We start from the raw sequence: 17,763 nt of genomic DNA on the forward strand, positions 1-17,763 counted from the left end.
AGAACCGTGACTCAACCTTGGCTGCCTATAAGAATCACCTGGGGAGCCTTAAAAATCCCAGGGCTCAAGGTCAATTAGATCAGAGCGGCCGGCTGGCGAGGTGGAGGGGTGGCCAAGATGGAGGTCCGTGGTCCTGGTAGATCTTCTCTCTTTTCCACTCATGCATCCAATCAGTCATGACTCCTGGGGTTTTTTAAAGTTTATTTATTTAACCTTGAACCTAGAACCTTGAGCTCAGGACCTGAGCGGAAAACAAGAGTCGGATGCTTAAGCGACTGAGCCACCCAGGCGCCCCACGACTCCTGTAGTTTTAAACCTTATTTTAGGGGCGCCTGGGTGGCTCAGTCGGTTGGGCGTCCGACTTCGGCTCAGGTCATGATCTCTCAGTCCGTGAGTTCGAGCCCCGCATCAGGCTCTGTGCTGACAGCTCAGAGCCTGGAGCCTGTTTCTGATTCTGTATCTCCCTCTCTCTCTGACCCTCCCCCATTCATGCTCTGTCTCTCTGTCTCAAAAATAAATAAACGTAAAAAAAAAAAATTAAAAAAAAAAAAAAAACCTTATTTTATCGTTTCTCCACTCTCGGCCACTACCGTTGTTCAGAGCCCTGTCATATTGCCGTCAGCTTGTATCTGGTCTCCTAATTCCAGACTCCTCCGATCCAGCCCTCACTCCATTTCCCGAGTGATTTTGCTAAAAGGCAGATAGGACAGAACCACACCCGTGCTTAAATACAGACCTTTCAGGATATAGGTCAAACTCTGGATCATCACACTAGGTCCTGCTCAATTTGCACACCTGCTGAATCTCTATCTTGACATTCTCTCCCAAAGATCAAATAGACCACTGAAGCTCTTGAAAAGAAACAGCTGTTTGTGGCCTCTTTACCTTCACACCTGCCATTATCACCATTTATAAGTGCTGATTTGCCTTTAGGCCCAGTTGACCAGACGCTCCTTTTGGGCCTACAGAGGAGGCTTCTAGAAATAGCTGTTCAGTGAATGAACCTAGTCATCTTCAGCTCCAAAAGGTGGAGTTAACTTACTCCTCCCTCGGAAGTCCCCACTCAGCATCCAGTCTAGCGAGCCAGAGGGTGGCTTTGACTGGATGGGTCCCTGTTTGGTCAGGATCCTGGGAGAAATGGATGGTACATTTGAAAGTGGTACTTGAAAAGAGCATGCTGGAAAGGTTATTTACAAAAGCCTGAGCAGCGTAGGGGAAAGAACAAGGGCAAAGGGAGAGCCTGGAAGGTGCCGTTGCTGTAGAAATGACTGCCCAGCTAGACTTGTGGCGGGAGGGGTAAAGGAACTTAGCCACTTCGAGGTGCAAGGCCAACAGGAGGGAGCCTGGGGAGTAAATACGCAAACATCTCTCTCCTTCTGCCCCTTATCTCCAGCTGTAGGCCTTTCCTCATGGCCTCCCGTTGGCTGAAAGCAAAAGGAAGCCAAAGGGAGAGAGAGCCTGATTGATGTCATCCCCAGAGGTCCAACCCCCTGGGGCACAGAGCAGCGTGGAGAAGGGCAGAGGATAGAGGTGGAGGGGAGAATGAGGGGTTAGTCCTTTAGATCAGAGAGGCCTTCATTTTTCTAAGTACATGCAACATTGAAGTGGTTCAAAGATTGGAATTTTTGGGTATGGAAGAATTACCTGGGGTGCCTTCCTGGACCTCATTCCATCTCGTTCATTGCTTAGCCCTTTTTGTAGCAAACCTACTCTCCTCTCCTGTCAGACAGCAGTGAGATCGCTCATGAGCACCAAAGAAAAATATACAGATCATCCCCCACAATAAAAGAGGCCTCATCTCCCCATGGCAGCATAGTAGAGGCCTTGGAGCCAAACCCCCTCTTCCAGACCTCGCGCCGTCGCATTCTCGCCATGGTATCTGGGATGAGTAGCTCATGGTAAATTCCGGAGTCAGAGTTTCAACTTGTTTTTTCTGGTGGCCGAGCCCCATGTTCCTTTCCTGTCTCTGATTCACGTCAAAACAGTAATCATAATAATAGCTACTATAAACAATTTATTTTCATACATGGCATCATTGTAGAATTTACATATGACATGAAGATATATAAATTCTGTTCTTTTCTCAATGCCTTTTCCTAATAAGCGAAATTCATAATCTAAGCGAAGCTGACAATAAAGCAGTTACTGTGATGCCCGTGTCATTTCTTAATAATACTTTCAGTATTTAATTTCTAAAATAACATCAAGATTTGGGAACAAGTCTTCAAGTGCCTATAACTCCAGTCTAAAAAAGAACTTAAAGATGTATTTTTGAGGATTGCCATCTGTCAAATTTAAGAAAAAAAAAAATCTGAATAGTGATTTCTTATTTTCCATTCTTTTTTTTCCAACGAATTGTTCCTAGTAGTTTTCTAGCTGAACAGTGAGAAAATGGACTTGAGGATTTATATTTTAGCGAAACGTATCAGCACTCCGGAATCTTCAGTGGGTAATTTAAAAGTGTAAAACGAAGGAGAAGAAGAAGAAGGAGAAGAAGAAGAAGAAGAAGAAGAGAAGGAGGGGAAGAGGAAGCGGAGGAGGAGGGGGAGGAGGAAGAGGAAGAAGAAGGAGGAGGAGATGAAAGGAGCATGACAAAGCACAGGTGTTGCAAACCCTTAGCTCATTGATTTCTGATATGTACAAATGCCCATGCTGTGAGGCGTCTCTCTTTTCAGTGAAATAAACATAAACAGTATTTAAGTGATTTGCCACGTTGACACCGAGGTTAGTCACTGATTAATAGCAAAGGCCACAACTTTCTCCTCACAGAATACTAATCCCTTCTCCCCCAACGATAGGGGCAGACCTAGAATCAGCAGTTAGACCCAGGGACAACCTTGCCCAAAGGGAATCCTAGTGTGCCCCCCTCAGACCATAAGAGAAGCTGCCTCCACCACTCCCTGGCTCAAAAGGGCCAAAGGACGGCATTGCTAAGTCTCAATTTATGAGGCCAGCAGAAGTGCTATATTTGCTTTGAAATCGTACCTACATGCACGTGTTTAATGATAACGGTTACATTTTTATTTGGTTGGTCAAGGGTAACGAAGACACTTGGCATCCCCTTTCCCTTTTGTTCACGTACTTTATTTTTTGCCTCTTTTGTCATGCTGTAGCAAACCGTAAAGGGGGATTGACATCTACAGCCCAGCCTCTTCAACTCCAACACTGTATGGGGGGGGAGGGGGGAGGCAAAGGGAAATGTTGAGCCAAAAAAGGATATTTAAAATGAAAAAGGGGGACTCATTTTAAACTGTAAACTGAAGTGGAATGAATCAGCCAGAGAGAGTGAAAAGGCAGTCGTTGAAAGAAGATAAAAAGAAAAATAGGCCAACAAAATAAACGGACAAAGAGGGACAATGAAACCAAAGGGAGTTTGTCAGAAAACACTCTTTGGATGGATGCTAATGGAAGGTACTTTGTGAAGGATGCAAAAACTTGATGTGCTAATGAAGGCTTTCTTCCTTTCAGAGTATTTCCAGCCTTGAAATAATTTTGAACAGTTAACCTGTATTGTCATATGGCAAACACTAAGATTAGAAATACTTGAACTGCCCGGGCCCTGCGACTTTTCAAATAAAATGTTCCATTGGAGATGGTTTCCTTTGAGATTTCTCTAAAACGCTACTAAAAGACCGAACTGTGCACGCCGTTGGTGGTGGTGTTTTCTTTAGAGTCTATACCAGTGGTTCTCAAACTTCAAGGTGCTGTTTCAACTTCAGTAGGTCTGGGCTGGGACCCAGGAATTCCTCTTTCTCAAAAGTTCCCAGGCGATGCTGATACTGGTACACTTTGAGCACTACAGCTGTGTCACAAATACGAATGAATGCTGCTTCCTGAGAAGCCCGTTTAGCCCAGGCTGAGCATAGCCTGAATTCCATGTCCTTACAGCCCTACCACTTTAATCTGCGACTGAGGGAAAGCGGTGGGGGGAGAGAACTATGCTTGTGATTTTTCCCTCTCATGCTCTGAAAGGAAAACTCCGAGCCCACACACTTAATTATCTGCAATGAGGTCATTTGCACCTAGGTCATTTATTTAGGCAACAAGTAGTCTTGCTGGAGGTTTTAAGGCGGTGCCGGCAGGGCGGTGTGTGGTTTTCAGGTTCCTGGGACTACCTTAAATCCCTTCCTCCGTCTGTCTTTTCTTTTTCTTTCCTTTTTGGGAGGCTGAGCCCCCGCTGCGGGGTCTCCCGGAGCCCGGGTTCCCAGGTCGCTAGGTGGGGGCGGAGCCCGGCCCGGCCCCGCCCCGTCTGCCTGCAGCCCCCCCCTCCGCACCCGCCCGCCCGCCCGCCCGCCTGCCCGCGCCGGCTCCTCCGCAGTGCTTTCAGCTGCGAGCCTGGGCGGCGGCGGCGCTCGACTCTCGGGGAGCCCGGCGGCTCTGGGAAGCTCACTCCTCCGCTCGCGCCTTCCCTCGACCGCCGAGCCCTTGCAGCCATGAGGGAGCAGCTCAAAGGGTAAGTGCAATACGGCCTCCTCAGATCGCCGCAATCCGTGCACTTGTGGCACGAGCAGGGGGCAGACCCAGGCGGCCAAAACTTGGACGAGCGCGGCGGCTGGACTCCGGGCGCCGGGCGGCCGGGCGTCGGGGAACCTACCCCGCGGGTCCTTGCTGCGCCGCTGCAGGTGCGTCCCCGCGGCGTCCTCCTCGGCGCCGGGTTTGCGGGGGAGCCCCCTTGCTCTGGCTTTGGGATAGGCTCGGCGAGAAAAAAGCTGATTTCTCGTCGTACCCAGAGGGGACAGCGCGTTCCCCAGGCGGGGATTGGGGCCGCGGGAGCTTTTTGCTCCTTTCCGGGCTGTGTGGACGTGAGCCAGACAGGCTGTTCCTAAACCGTCTCTCGACCTCGCGGAGGGAAGGGGCGCGCGAGGCTTTACCTTCCATTGCACTGCAAGTGCCAAAAGGTCAACTTTCTGCCTGATTTCTTCCGAGGATTCCAACTGACGTTCCCCTTGTTGGCTTTTCTACTGTGTTCGTTCTATGCCCCAAGTCTTGCAGAAACCGGGAAAGAAAGAAAAAGCAATTAAAGCCCAGAAGCCAAGGATTTGACATAGAGAGAGGATCAAGGGATTTTTGTTATTGTTTTCTGTTTTGCCCTCCGGGGTTGGGCGTGCAGTCTTTTCTGGGTGTCCTTCGCTCGTGTTTCTCCAGGTAGAGTCTGTGCTCGTCTTTAAGCAAAGTTTGTCATTCCTGATCTGATCGTGGCGACGAAAAGGGCAGGACACTTTGTTTATCTCCGTTAAATTGGAAGTTAAGTTTGAAGCTTAAATGGAAAGGGTTCGGTTGCCCGAGGGAGGCACAATATTAATTATGAAATGCTTTAACGTCATTTTTAAAAAGTGCGTCTGACTTAAGTGGGGAACCAGAGTCTTTTCAGTGAAATGTACGTTCTTCCTTGGCCAAAAAGCTCCTCTTGGTGTCCCTCCTTCCTTATCCCTGTCACCTATGCTCATCACCACCCCCCCCCCCCATCTTTCTCTCTTGACTAGATTTTTTATTTCCTTGTGCCACATCCCCTCTTTGCAGGATACAGTTGCTCTTGGAGAAGCTAGAGGAGCAAATGGAACAACACGGTTACGTGAAAGGTCTCTGACCCTTGATCACCGCGGAATTGGTTTCAGTCAGCGTTGTTTGATCTTGGATTGGACACGACCCCGAAGTGAAATTGGTCTGGCCAAAGTTGAGGGTGGGTGGGATTTAAGCCCAAAAAGCAAATAGAGGGATGACAAGTAACAGCTGGCACAGTCACCGAGGCAATCATCTTTGGCCTGGCTTGAGCCAAACAGAATAAAATGTTAAATATCCCAGGGAACAAGAAAGGGGGACTAGAATAGGATTTCTGATGCTTAGGTGGACCCCCAGCCCCCTAAGCCCCCTCCCCACGGTAGCAGAAACTTTTAAATACATTTTCCCATTCCCGCCCTGCCAGTATTCCAGCAATGCAAGCCAAGTTCAACATTCAGCATGGAAATGCCAAGGTTCCTCTAGAAAAGGAGTCTGATCCCCAGATTAAAGGGAAATGATTTTGTGTGTGTGGATCAATGAGCTCCAGATTATATATGAAGCCGAACTGTAATCCTCTGCAAATCGCAAGAGAACGGTACCTTTTTATACCGCTGCATGGCGATTAGTCCCCCTCCCCCCCCCCCGCCCCCCCCCCCCCCCCCGGGAAGTATTGGAAAGAGATTTTTTTTTTTTAAACGGCAACTGTTTGGAATATTTTCAGTACCCAATAACAGTGGTGGCAGAAGAAATCTTATTTTAATTAGGCAACTGCCATTTCCCCAGCGAGAGGAGTAAAAATGTGTTACTTTTTATAAGTGTTTAATGTTTGTTTTTAAGAAACTAAAAAAGCAATTCCACTAAGTCTGATTATTCCAGCACCGACAGCAGGAACAGCTCTGAGGCCGTTATAATAACCTTGCACACTACATGAAACTAAAGAAGGTGAGAGAAAATTTAAATTGTATGGTGGGAAATTAGGTCAGCCCAGTGCTCAGTAGAGTAATGCTTTAATTTCTTGTTATTGACAGTAGGTGTTGCCGGGCTCTTTTGTCACATCGAGTGATTTTGTATTTTAATTTGCATCGGCTTCGTATCATGGCCTCAAATAAAAGAGAAAAGAGAGATTCTTGTAGTTTGTACACATTTTAAAAGGGGAAATCAGAGTTTAAAGGCTGTTTAGAGAGGCCTCTCTGATGCCAGGCTTTGGAACCAGCAGGGCTAAAATCAGTAAGAACACTTTTTAGAGATTTCAAGAGCGTTTTAAGGATGATTTAGGAATCTAGTGTCTGTGTTAATGGGCATGCAGAATTTTGATCTGTGTCAAACGTCATTATTCTCAGAAGACTGAACAAAGATGGACCCATTAACTTGTGAACAGGTTTCCAAGTCCCTTTTGGTTCGGCATGGTACATGCGGAGCGTGTTTCAGATGTGAAAAGTGACATGCAAAAAAAAAAAAAAAAAAAGCAGTTACCAAAAAAGGCACCACCCACACTTCCACGACTACCTCCCCAGCACAGTATCTTTTTCTATATTTTCTGTATATTCCAGGTAGATCTGAGCTGCTTTTCATGGAGTTGGTGAGAATCATCTCCTGTTTTTGAACTTAGACGCAGAGTAATAAATACAGCTGTAAAATCTGTGCTGATCACATACAAAAAATGGGTTTGTCCTGTAAGAGAGGGTAGGGATAGGAGTTCCACGACTTTGTGCATACCATTTCACACTGTCCATATTCATGTTTTCTTTCTCTTCTGGGGGTTAAATGTGTCTCACTAGGGCGCTGAATTCGCCACACCCTGAAAACACCCACATCCAGTGAAGCGAGTATTTGGTTCAACTTAACAGTTACCAAAGAATCGGAAGTCGTTTTAGCTGTGTGGCCAGTCGTTTTTTTAGCATGAACTGATTAGAAGATTATTTTTCTCTTTTGGAGGATTAGTCACACCCTTTATTCTTTTCTTCTTCCCACTTGTGTTCACTTCTGCTTCGTTCTGGTTTGTAATCGACGTGCAACCGAAATCCTACAGGTGACATACAAATCTGTTTTCTGGTTACTTGGCATCGCTTAAAAAGAAAAGGGTTGCGTGTTAGGAAGAAGGTAAAAGAAAATTGGCTTTTGGATTTGTGTGAGTTCATTTATGTGGATTATTCAAGTCCCCCAGAATCACAGGTAAGCGAGCAAATGAGGACCTGGGAGGGCCTGGTATCTAGCAATCCATGGAGTGGGGCTAGAAGGAGGGGCTCGGAATTTCTTCTATCTTCCAGCAAAGGAAGTCGTGGTTTAGCTAAGGACTGGTGTGGATTAAAGCAGAGTTTTTAGAATCCTTCCCCTGATTTTGAGCCACTGGAATAAATTCCTTCAAAAGGTAAAAATGTCAGTTTATCACCAGTTATGAGGTTTATTATGGAGAGAGGGAGCTACGCGAAGCTTGCATTCACTCTCTGTGGGATTCTCCGGTCGCTTGTATGCAAGTTTCTCTTTTCTTTTGGAATTGCATTTGGTACAAGTTACTGTGTTCTTCCGACTTGGCGTCCCTTACAGATGGTGGCCTTTCAGAGTGCTGGTCTGGTCAGGCTTATCAGCTCAAACAGACGTTTTTCTGCCCATCTATTGAGGATGCTACAGTCCTCCCACACACCGTGGAGATGGGACTTTATTATCATGCATTGTGTGTATGAAGGGCCTATAAGTGTGGACACGCGTGCTTTCCCCGTCTTGTCCCTTCCTCCCTCCCTGGCGCTCCCAGTGTGCACGGCCTTTGGAAATGATGGAGGCCTGAATGCAGGGTGGTCTTTCTTTGCTGGGCGCTTCTGTACAGAATTGGTACACCATCGCTTTCCGAGCTAAAAAACACCGAGAAGAAGCAACGCTTTTTCCGTGAAGCTGCAAGCTGCAGCCTCCTTGTGCTGTGCATATAAAATACCAGTTCCGCCCACCTCTTCTCCAGATCCAAAACCGGCTTGGTGGTGGGGCTTCCTCAAAGCCCCTGAGCCTGGACTGCGTGCGTCTTCTGCTCTCCTTGTTCTTTAAGACTTGGACGTCACTCCGATACCTTCCCTCCGCTCAGAAGCCCCTCTTGTGGTCCTCACATGAGAATCGTCTCTGTGGAAGAATAAGCCAGAAGTGAGCGCGTTTGGGAGAGACTGAACCGGCCCTTTGCGAGCGAACATTGTCTTGTAACTTTCTTTCGGTAGCCCTCACTGTCCAGTCGCTGGATGGTGAATATCGGGGAGGGGGGGGGGGTGTCTTTGAAGGTGGACAGTTTGGGGAATTTCCACATGCTTTGTGACATTTTTTATTGTATTTTGCAGACCACAATAGATACTTCTCCTTTTAACTTTTTTTTTTTTTTAATGTTTATTTATTTTTGAGAGACAGAGCGTGAACATGGGAGGGGCAGAGAGAGAGGGAGACACAGAATCCGAAGCCGGCTCCGGGCTCTGAGCCATCAGCACAGAGCCCGACGCGGGGCTTGAACTCACAAACCGTGAGATCATGACCTGAGCCGAAGTCGGATGCTTAACCGACTGAGCCGCCCAGGCGCCCCTTCTTTTAACTTCTTAAAAACAAAAAAAAAAAAAAAAAAAAGGAGGTAATTCACATTGAGTGGTTTTTGTTCTCTACAAAGGATCTGGCAGTCTTACTGCAGGTGGATCCGCACCTGAAGTGCCCTCAACTAATAAAAAGTCGACTTTTAGTGGGTGTTAATTTGGGGGCCACGTAGTAACAAGAGCAGCGATGCACTGAGCACCAGAACGCGCTGGTCACCTAATCCACTGACGCTCCCAAGTGAGCAGGCTTGCCCCAAATTGTCCGGTTAGTAGGGCCCCCAGCCAGAATCCAGTCCTCAGATTTAAAATCTCTGCTGAGGTCACTTGACATTTGCTGCCTCCCCAAACTCCTCTTTCCTTGTGAGACCTCTGTACTCTCTGTTGGCCTTGAAGTGTCCACATGGAAGCCAGTGCTCTTCTCTCCATCCCCACCCTTCCCCCCAAAGATTACGCACAGGCCAGGCACATGACTCTTGAAATATCTATGTTCAGGGCTGCATTTTACCATATCAAAGCCTGTCACGCAATCCCCGAAAACTGGAAATACGATGCTATGGCGATTTATGTAGATGGGCCAGAGTAAGGAAAAGTATATGTAGTTATCTCTCCCGGATTTATTCTTGTAATTGAATTAGGAACAAAGGTGTTTTGTTCTTTCGGTGGCCAGGACCTGATAGCTGGCAATCACACTTAGCGAAACTTCAGAAATGGAAGAGAACTGTGGAGTGCTGTGTAGAGGGCTGAGTAAAACAAGACTGTTGAAAAGTAACGCGGAGAGGAAAGGGAAGCAGACGTTAGTCGGGCAGCGGCTGTACCTTAGGCCGGAATGAAATGCAGTCGTCGTGGGTATGAGACCTGCTTATGTAGAAGAAGGAGCGATAGAAAAATGTCAAGGGCGGTAAAAGCAAATGAGAAGTGAGGCAGTTTATTTATTGAACCGATATCCAGTCTGTCTTTGGGTGGAGCACCACTTGTCCGTGCCCTTTCTGAATGTTCTCCGTTGGACAGGTGAAGAAATCCTGGGTTTCGTTTGTTGATTACCTAACAGAGGCGTTGTATTTCGTTAAAACAGAAGCACAACCGACTTGTGGGTGCCAGAAAAAAGCACACTCTGGTTACCGAAGTAAGTTCACATTGCTTTTCGCTTTGAGAGGAAGTGCTTTGAAGGAACGATGCCGAATAAAGGAGAAGCAATCCGTGCTTTGTTCTCCCCTTCCTTTTCTTTGCTACCCGTTAGACATTCTAAAGTCTCTCTCTGTATTTTCTGTTTTAGCCACGAGACCCAAACGACTTGCTGGGACCATCCCAAAATGACAGAGCTCTACCAGTCTTTAGGTAAGGACGTGGCCATGCTTCTTGACGCGTGACTTGTAGGATAAAGTAGTTTGTCCTGTGCCCCTCGTTTGTTGTCTCGATCTATCGCTCGATTGTTTAAAGGGTGAAAACGATGACTTTGTATCCAAAATTGACAGCTTTCTCGTCTCGCAGAGGTTCTCTAACAGTAAGTTTGAGAATGTCATTGATTCCTGAAAATTCACTATACCTGAGAGGGCCAAAGGGTCTCGGCGGTTGTCTTGGCTGCCTCAAAGGATGGGAAAAAAAGTACTTGCAATTTATGGCACTTGTTTTTCCCACCGAGAAAGAAAACAGTTTCAAGTTGTTCCTATTGATTTCTTCCCTGTGAAACTCAAGACAGTGCTTTTGCCAAACCACGAATGTAGCGTTAGGAATTTTCTGCCGTCTTTCCAGTGCTTGTAAGTCCTAAGCCTGCCGGGTCATCAGCGTGAACATCTAAATGATTTTTCTACTGTGCCGTGTTTTGTGTTTGTGTGACAGCCTCATAATTTTCCCCTCCTCATAACCTGGGAATTTTTTGAGCAGACACACAGCCTCCAGATAAGAAGAAAACGTCAGTCTTTTTAATGCTTGATGGAAGTCCACTCAATACCGTTTTAGATCTTTCGCGAATAACCTGAAATGATTTCTCTCACATAATGATGAGTTGTTTTTTGTAGATTGCTAGGATTTTATTTATTTATTTATTTATTTATTTATTTAGAGCGACAAAGCACAAGCAGGGGAGGGGCAGAGAGAGCAAGGGAGAGAGAGAGAGAGAGAGAGAGAGAGAGAGAGAGAGAGAAACCCAAGCAGGCTCCGCACTGTCAGCACAGAGCCCGACGTTGGGCTTAAACTCAAGAACCATGAGATCACGACCTAGAGTCATATGCTCAACCGACTGAGCCACCCAGGCGCCCCTCTTTTTTTTTTTTTTTTAAATTAAAGATGGGTGATGGGCATCGAGGAGGGCCCTTGTTGGGATGAGCACTGGGTGTTGTATGTAAGCGGTGAACTACGAGAATCTACCCCCAAACCAAGAGCACACTGTATACACTGTATGTTAGCCAACTTGACAAGAAATTATATTTTAAAAAGGCAAAAAAAAAAAAAAAATAAATGATTCCCACTTTATTTTTTTGTTCCAAAAAAAATTTTTTTTAACATTTACTCATTTTGGAGATTGAGAGAGGCACAGCATGAGTAGGGAAGGGGCAGAGAGAGAGACACAGAATCCGAAGCAGGCTCCAGGCTCTGAGCTGTCAGCACAGAGCCCGACGCGGGGCTCGAACTCACAGACCATGAGATCATGACCTGAGCTGAAGTCAGACGCCCACCCGACTGAGCCACCCAGGTGCCCCCGTGATTCTCACTTTAAAAAAACAGTTATGTCTTCTCCACTACTAGACCAGTTTTTTAAGTCGGCTTCTTTGTGAATGGACATATTTACAGACCGAAATGCGTAAGGTGGACTCTTTGGGTTTGAAATTAGGTGACACTGCCCATGGGAATCAGGGTGACGAGACACATCCTGTACCTGCTCGCGCACGGTGAGCACGTGTGTGTAGCTATTGCTGAGTTGCTGTCGTAGGTTCTCGTTGGTTAATGAGCTGCAGTTCTAGAGGTATTCAGGAATGGCGTAGGAGATATTAGTCTAAGAAATTGGTTTCCTAGACTTTTTCTAATTATAAATGAAATTAGCTCCTTCTAGAAAATCTGAACAGTACAAATACAAAGTATGAAAAACAAAAGGTGTCCCTTACAATTCTACCGGCCAGAGATGTTTAGTACATTTCAATTAATACTATGTCATTTTCGTCTAGCAGCATGTGTGTATGTGTAGGAAGGGTGTGTGTATACATGCACATATGTTCACAGCACACTCTTTAAAAATTTCAAAGATACTGGGATCAGCTGATCTTCCAGGGCTGCATTTTCATCTCCTACGGAATATTTCTGGCTTCTAATGCTGTGCTGTTCAGACCACAGGTGAAAAACCTAAATGGTTATCCTTCGGCAAATGAGAGAAGGGAGACCTCATCTGAAGTACGCGGCGGCTTTGCTGGGGGAGCAGGCCGTCCTAGCCCCGTGCTCTCAGGACTTCTGATTTTTCAGGAGAACCTAGAAATCTGTCAGTCAAGAGCTAGTTTGAATTCGTCTGTCGGCCTCCTGATTATAACCTCGGGCTTACATAGATTCAGCCCACTTGTAATGTTTTCCCTCTAATCACAGTGACTTCTAGTTGTAATATTTTCATTTACTTTTACTTAAAAATTATTATAGAATTAATCATTGTTCATATATTTTGAAATTTAAAAATATAGACAAGCTAATGAACGAAAAAGAGGACAAGACAAATCATGTATAACCCACCTCTTCAAGTTAGCTAATATTTAATAATCTAGTAGGTGTCTTCACAAATGTCTTTCTGTGTGGGGCGCCTGGGTGGCTCATTCGGTTGAGCATCTGACTCTTGATCTCAGCTCAGGCCTTGATCCCAGGGTCATGAGTTCAAGCCCCACGTTGGGCTCCACGCTGAGCATGAAGTCTACTTAAAAATTTCTGGGGCGCCTGGGTGGCTCAGTCGGTTGGGCGTCCGACTTCGGCTCAGGTCACGATCTCACGGTCCGTGAGTTCGAGCCCCGCGTCGGGCTCTGGGCTGATGGCTCAGAGCCCGGAGCCTGTTTCCGATTCTGTGTCTCCCTCTCTCTCTGCCCCTCCCCCGTTCATGCTCTGTCTCTCTCTGTCTCAAAAATAAAATAAACGTTAAAAAAAAAAAATTTTTTTTTTTAAATTTCTTTCTGCTTATACATTTTTACCAAAGTTGGATGGATGGTTCTGTTTTATAATCAGCTTTTTTTTCACCTAAAGGTAATGTACCATGGCCATATTTCCATTTCATTACATTGTATTCTCTACTGGCTTACTTTTAATTGCTCTGTAATGAGAAACCACAAACGTGGTTGATAAAAAGCTAATTATGAACTATCAATGAATAGATGTTTGTACCTTCAGTAGAAATTAAATACGCTTTTTATCATCGTATTTCTGAGGTTTTCTCAGTAATTCAAATGTGGTGGTAAACTGAAAGCTGGTAATTTGGCATGATTTCTGACCGTGGGCAAATCACCTGACTTTGGGAGATCAGGGAATTTTACAGTTGCAGGGGGAGTTTAGAGCTCATGTATTACCAACTTTTTCTTTGATGAAATCAACTTCATTGAGATAATTTGCAGACGATAAAATGCAGCCGTTTTACATAAATGGTCAATTCCAACCTCCTTTGAAATGCTGTTCTCCGCTCTCCTAATAACAACTGTCTTGGAAATGAACTGGTGTTGCAATTTGTTTTGTAGCTTTCAGAACGAAAATTGCCAGTCTTTTTGTTACAATCAGATGTTACTTAGGCTAACTTTTATCCCAATGGTGACTCATCCGATATCATCTTCCATTTGTTGAGAGCCTACTGTATACGCCGCATCAACATCCATATTTCACAGGGTGGTGAGATCAGGTGCAGAGAAACCGTTTATTGGGGCTGCACAGCTTTCTGAGGCTACCCTGGGTTTTGCTCAGGGCCCTTTGTTAGCATTTTTACGGAATTCATTCATTTTGTTAACTCAGTAAAATATGTCCATGTAGGTTGCTATGCATCTGGTACAAATATGTACAAATTGACATTGTTACCTGTGGATAGACCGTGACTTCAATAGTATCTCTGGAACAAATCCATTGCATTTCTCCAGACGGTATGGTTGGTTCCTAAACAGTGGGAACTTCCTCTGTTTTTCCGGACACCATGGAATGATTGATTTTGTTTGTTACACGTCTATATTCCTGAGATAACCCACCAGATGAGGCGTTATTTCTGCCCTCACCCACCCATTACAGGGTTTCAAAGTTGAAATACAAGCATAACATACCGAAAAGAGACCTTTTATTTCTTTTTAATATTTATCTTTTAAAGTTTATTTATTTTGAGAGAGACAGAGACAGCACGAGCGAGGGAGGAGCACAGAGAGAGAGGGAGAGAGAGAATCTCAAGCAGGCTCTACGCTGCCAGCTGCAGAGCCCGACGTGGGGTTCACGCTCACGAACTGTGGGACCGTGACGTGAGCCGAAATGAAGAGTCGGTCGCTTAACCAACTGAGCCATCCAGGCGCCCCTCTTTTTAATTTTTATATATGGTCTTCTCTTTTTTACTCACCAGGTATCCCATTAGGTCCAAGCTGCTATTTTGAGTTGGAATAAATAGTTGGAAGCCTTCACCTGCGCCCATTTCCTGAAAGGTCTCATGAAAGCGAAACTGGTGTGTGGTTTGGTGTGTTAAGTGTTTTAGACGATGTGTAGCCTCCCCCGCCCCCCACCTAATAGAACCTGAACCTGTGGTCTGTGATCCCATGTTGAAAAATACCAAGATGCTGCTTCTCCAAGCTCTACCTGAGCTGCAGACATTCTCCCTGTGGAAGCTACAGGGGTTCACACAACCAGCCCGTCCTACACGTGTTTGTTAATGTCCCTTGTCCCCAGAAGCATTCAGACGGTCTCCCAGCACTCCCTACCTGTGGTCTGGACCGCATACGCTTGGAAGCCAAAACCATCTCGGAGGGGCTGAAAAAGTTGCTTTGCCTGCTCACGTTCGAGCTCTCGTTAGTGGAGCGAGAGGTGATTTCCCTTCTGGTTGTTTTGTGTGTGATTCTCAAAAAATGAACTTCTCTTCCTTCGGTATTTAGCAAAACACAGTTTCGTCGTCATTACCCCGTTCCTTCGGGACCCTGCAGCTGTAATCGATGAGCCAGCGAGAACCCATGACAGAAGAGCAGCAGTAGCCACACGCATCCCTCCCCGACACGGCACACAGACGTGTGTAGAATTTATGTGTCAGTACCCTGATTCCTCAGGTGACTTTGAACACAAGGAGACCACGTCATGTGTTTTAGGTTCTAAATATGTCCTCTCGCAAAATAGCAGACCTAAATTTTCTTTCCTTTTCTTTTTCTTTTTTCTTTCTTTCTTTCTTTCTTTCTTTCTTTCTTTCTTTCTTTCTTTCTTTCTTTCTTTTTCTTTCTTTTCTTTCTTTCTCTTTCTTTCTTTCTTTCTTTCTTTCTTTCTTTCTTTCTTTCTTTCTTTCAACATGCAAGCCAGCAGGGGAGGGGCAGAGAGAGACAGAGAGATAGAATCCCAAGTGGGCTCCATGCTGACAGAATCCCGGTGCCAGGGCTCGATCCCACAAACCGCGAGATCATGACCTGAGTCCGACATTCAACCCACTGAGCCGCCCAGGTGCCCCCAGACCTAAAAATGTTTAGTGGTGGAGGACATAGGCCTAAGTTCTTTGTTAAAAAAAAAAAAAAAGAGACTACATTTCAGATTATTCTTAACCAGATCTAGAACAGCTTCCTGGAGTGAGCTCCCATCAAATGTGAGGAATATTTGTGCGTTCTCACTTTTGGGGCTGTGTACCTACTCAAAAAATTGTAAGTAGTGAAGAGAAGAATTGTCAGGCCTTTGCACTAATACAAAACAAGGCGTAATAAAGAAATACTGTAAATGTTCACAATGACGGCCTGACAGTCATTAGGCATTTGAGCATTGGAAGGTCTCCAGAAAATTTTTACGCAACATTAACAGTTTGGCAAAAGCGTCTTTCAGTAAGAACGACCTGATAACAGTTTTCTTTCAGTCTTTTGCTCTGACTGCCCCCCCCCCCCCCACTGCGGTGGGGTGAAGGGTATATAAAAAAACAAAGTTTCCCATATCTATTTTTGCACGGGCCTTAGTATTCTTATCTTTGTAATGAGGGTACAGGACAAAAGTAAGACTCTTTGTTTCTTTTTCTGTTACTTTGGGCCGAGGTGGGGCAGGTTGTTTCCAGAACTTGCTGTGATCATAATTTTTCGAGAAGTACCTTTGGCTGACTCCGCAGGCGTTTGGATTTCTAAAAGTTTAATCATTCCTATTTTTAAAAATGCGCATTCTAGAAAACAAACAACAGAGAGAAGATCCTGCCACCCCATCCGAGTCAGAGGCTCTTGAGATCTTTCCCAGAAGACCCACTGGGCCATGCATTTGTTGTTGCAAAGACCTGTTCCTCACCATTTCTTAGAAGCAATAATATGCCCGATACATGAAGTGAATTTCCGGTTTCTTTTAGTGTCTTTACAGATGCGACGGAAAGACTGTTGTTTTGTTAGATTCTCTGTTTTGTTAGGTTGTTTAGGTTGTAAGCTAAAACTCTCCAAAGCTCCAAGAGGCGGTTGCAAAATCGGTAGCTGTTAGATAGTAATGTGCTCCCGAATTTATTTTGAAATGTTAATGTAAGACTGACTTCTGTGAAGTGCCATTATATGACAAAAAGCCCATGATTTTTCTCATGACTTCTGTCTAGGTTCTTTACGTTCATCGCTAAAGTTTTTAAGTAAATACATATATATTTTTAAAAGCTTCCACCCCCCACCCCCCCCCCCCACAACATGTACTGCTTAAAAATACTTGAAGAAAGTATTTCTTAGTCCGTCTTCCTGGAATCTATTAATTCGAAATGCAGTGAAACCATGTGGTCCTCCCCACGGCTCCTTGCGGAACTCCACTGTGACCTGTTTGCAAAGGAGACACATGCGTACAAAATAAGGTGACATAAAGAGGGAGTGCATGATCTGATCTTCCTTACTCTGCTTTCCTCTTGCCTCACTGAAGCCCCTTTAAACCCCCAGGGTTTTCTCTGCGGGGGGATTGGTTCTCATCCTTGCCTGCGCTTCTAGCATTCTTTGGAAAGATCTAGCCCCTCTTACCTGTCGCCCAAGCTTTGCAACCCGCTGGCCGGCATGATGCTCACCCAAATGATACGAAAGCTCTCAGGTTTGAAATCTGGACTGAGGCGTGTTTTAGGAACTCTCCGGAAAAGTGGTCTTAAAAACCCTTGTGATTTGGAGACAGACGGTCCCTCAGCACGTGACCCCTAACGTTGTGTCTGTTGCCTGAGAAGAGGTTTAGAAAAATGAGGGCTTTGTTTCAGGGTCCCAGGGGTCTGAGGCTGGTGTGATTCTTCAGCAGTGCAGGTTAAGAGGACTAGTTAAGTCCCAGTTAAGTCAGGAGGCTAAGAGCTTCTTCAGGACTCATGACTAGCATTATTAATAAATAGACAAAGCTGCCAAGACAGAGTTAAGACCACTGCCTGTACCTTTTTCCTCAGTTGGTCCAAGAGGAGAAATATCCTAGCGGTTTGCTAGCTCTCTTTCTCTGGTCCAGGCTTTCTGCATCCCATTAAGTGTTCCCTCCCCAGGACGCTCTCCCATTTAGGACCCGCGGGATCCCGAAGGACCATGAATTCCTTGTACATCGGGAGCTCATCCTAATGCCTTTCGCAGCATATTAC

The 17,763-nt window shown here is 45.5% G+C and overlaps 1 protein-coding gene across 24 annotated transcripts in view; it reads left to right on the forward strand.

The window, feature by feature from the left end:
- DMD (dystrophin) overlaps positions 1 to 17,763 on the forward strand; it is a 2,111,713-nt gene that overhangs the window by 1,958,528 nt on the left and 135,422 nt on the right. For 20 of the 24 annotated variants that reach the window (XM_053892047.1, XM_053892050.1, XM_053892044.1 and 17 more), the window contains one exon: positions 10,327 to 10,388. In XM_053892047.1, coding sequence (XP_053748022.1) covers positions 10,327 to 10,388 — 62 coding nt within the window. Of the gene's footprint in view, positions 1 to 4,297; positions 4,454 to 10,326; positions 10,389 to 17,763 lie in introns of those variants that run through there. The other 4 variants (XM_053892062.1, XM_053892063.1, XM_053892061.1 and 1 more) reach the window with 2 other exon arrangements.

Source organism: Panthera pardus, unplaced genomic scaffold, assembly GCF_024362965.1.
Source record: "Panthera pardus isolate Hobbes unplaced genomic scaffold, ASM2436296v1 HiC_scaffold_27, whole genome shotgun sequence".
Classification (NCBI taxonomy): Eukaryota; Metazoa; Chordata; class Mammalia; order Carnivora; family Felidae; genus Panthera; species Panthera pardus.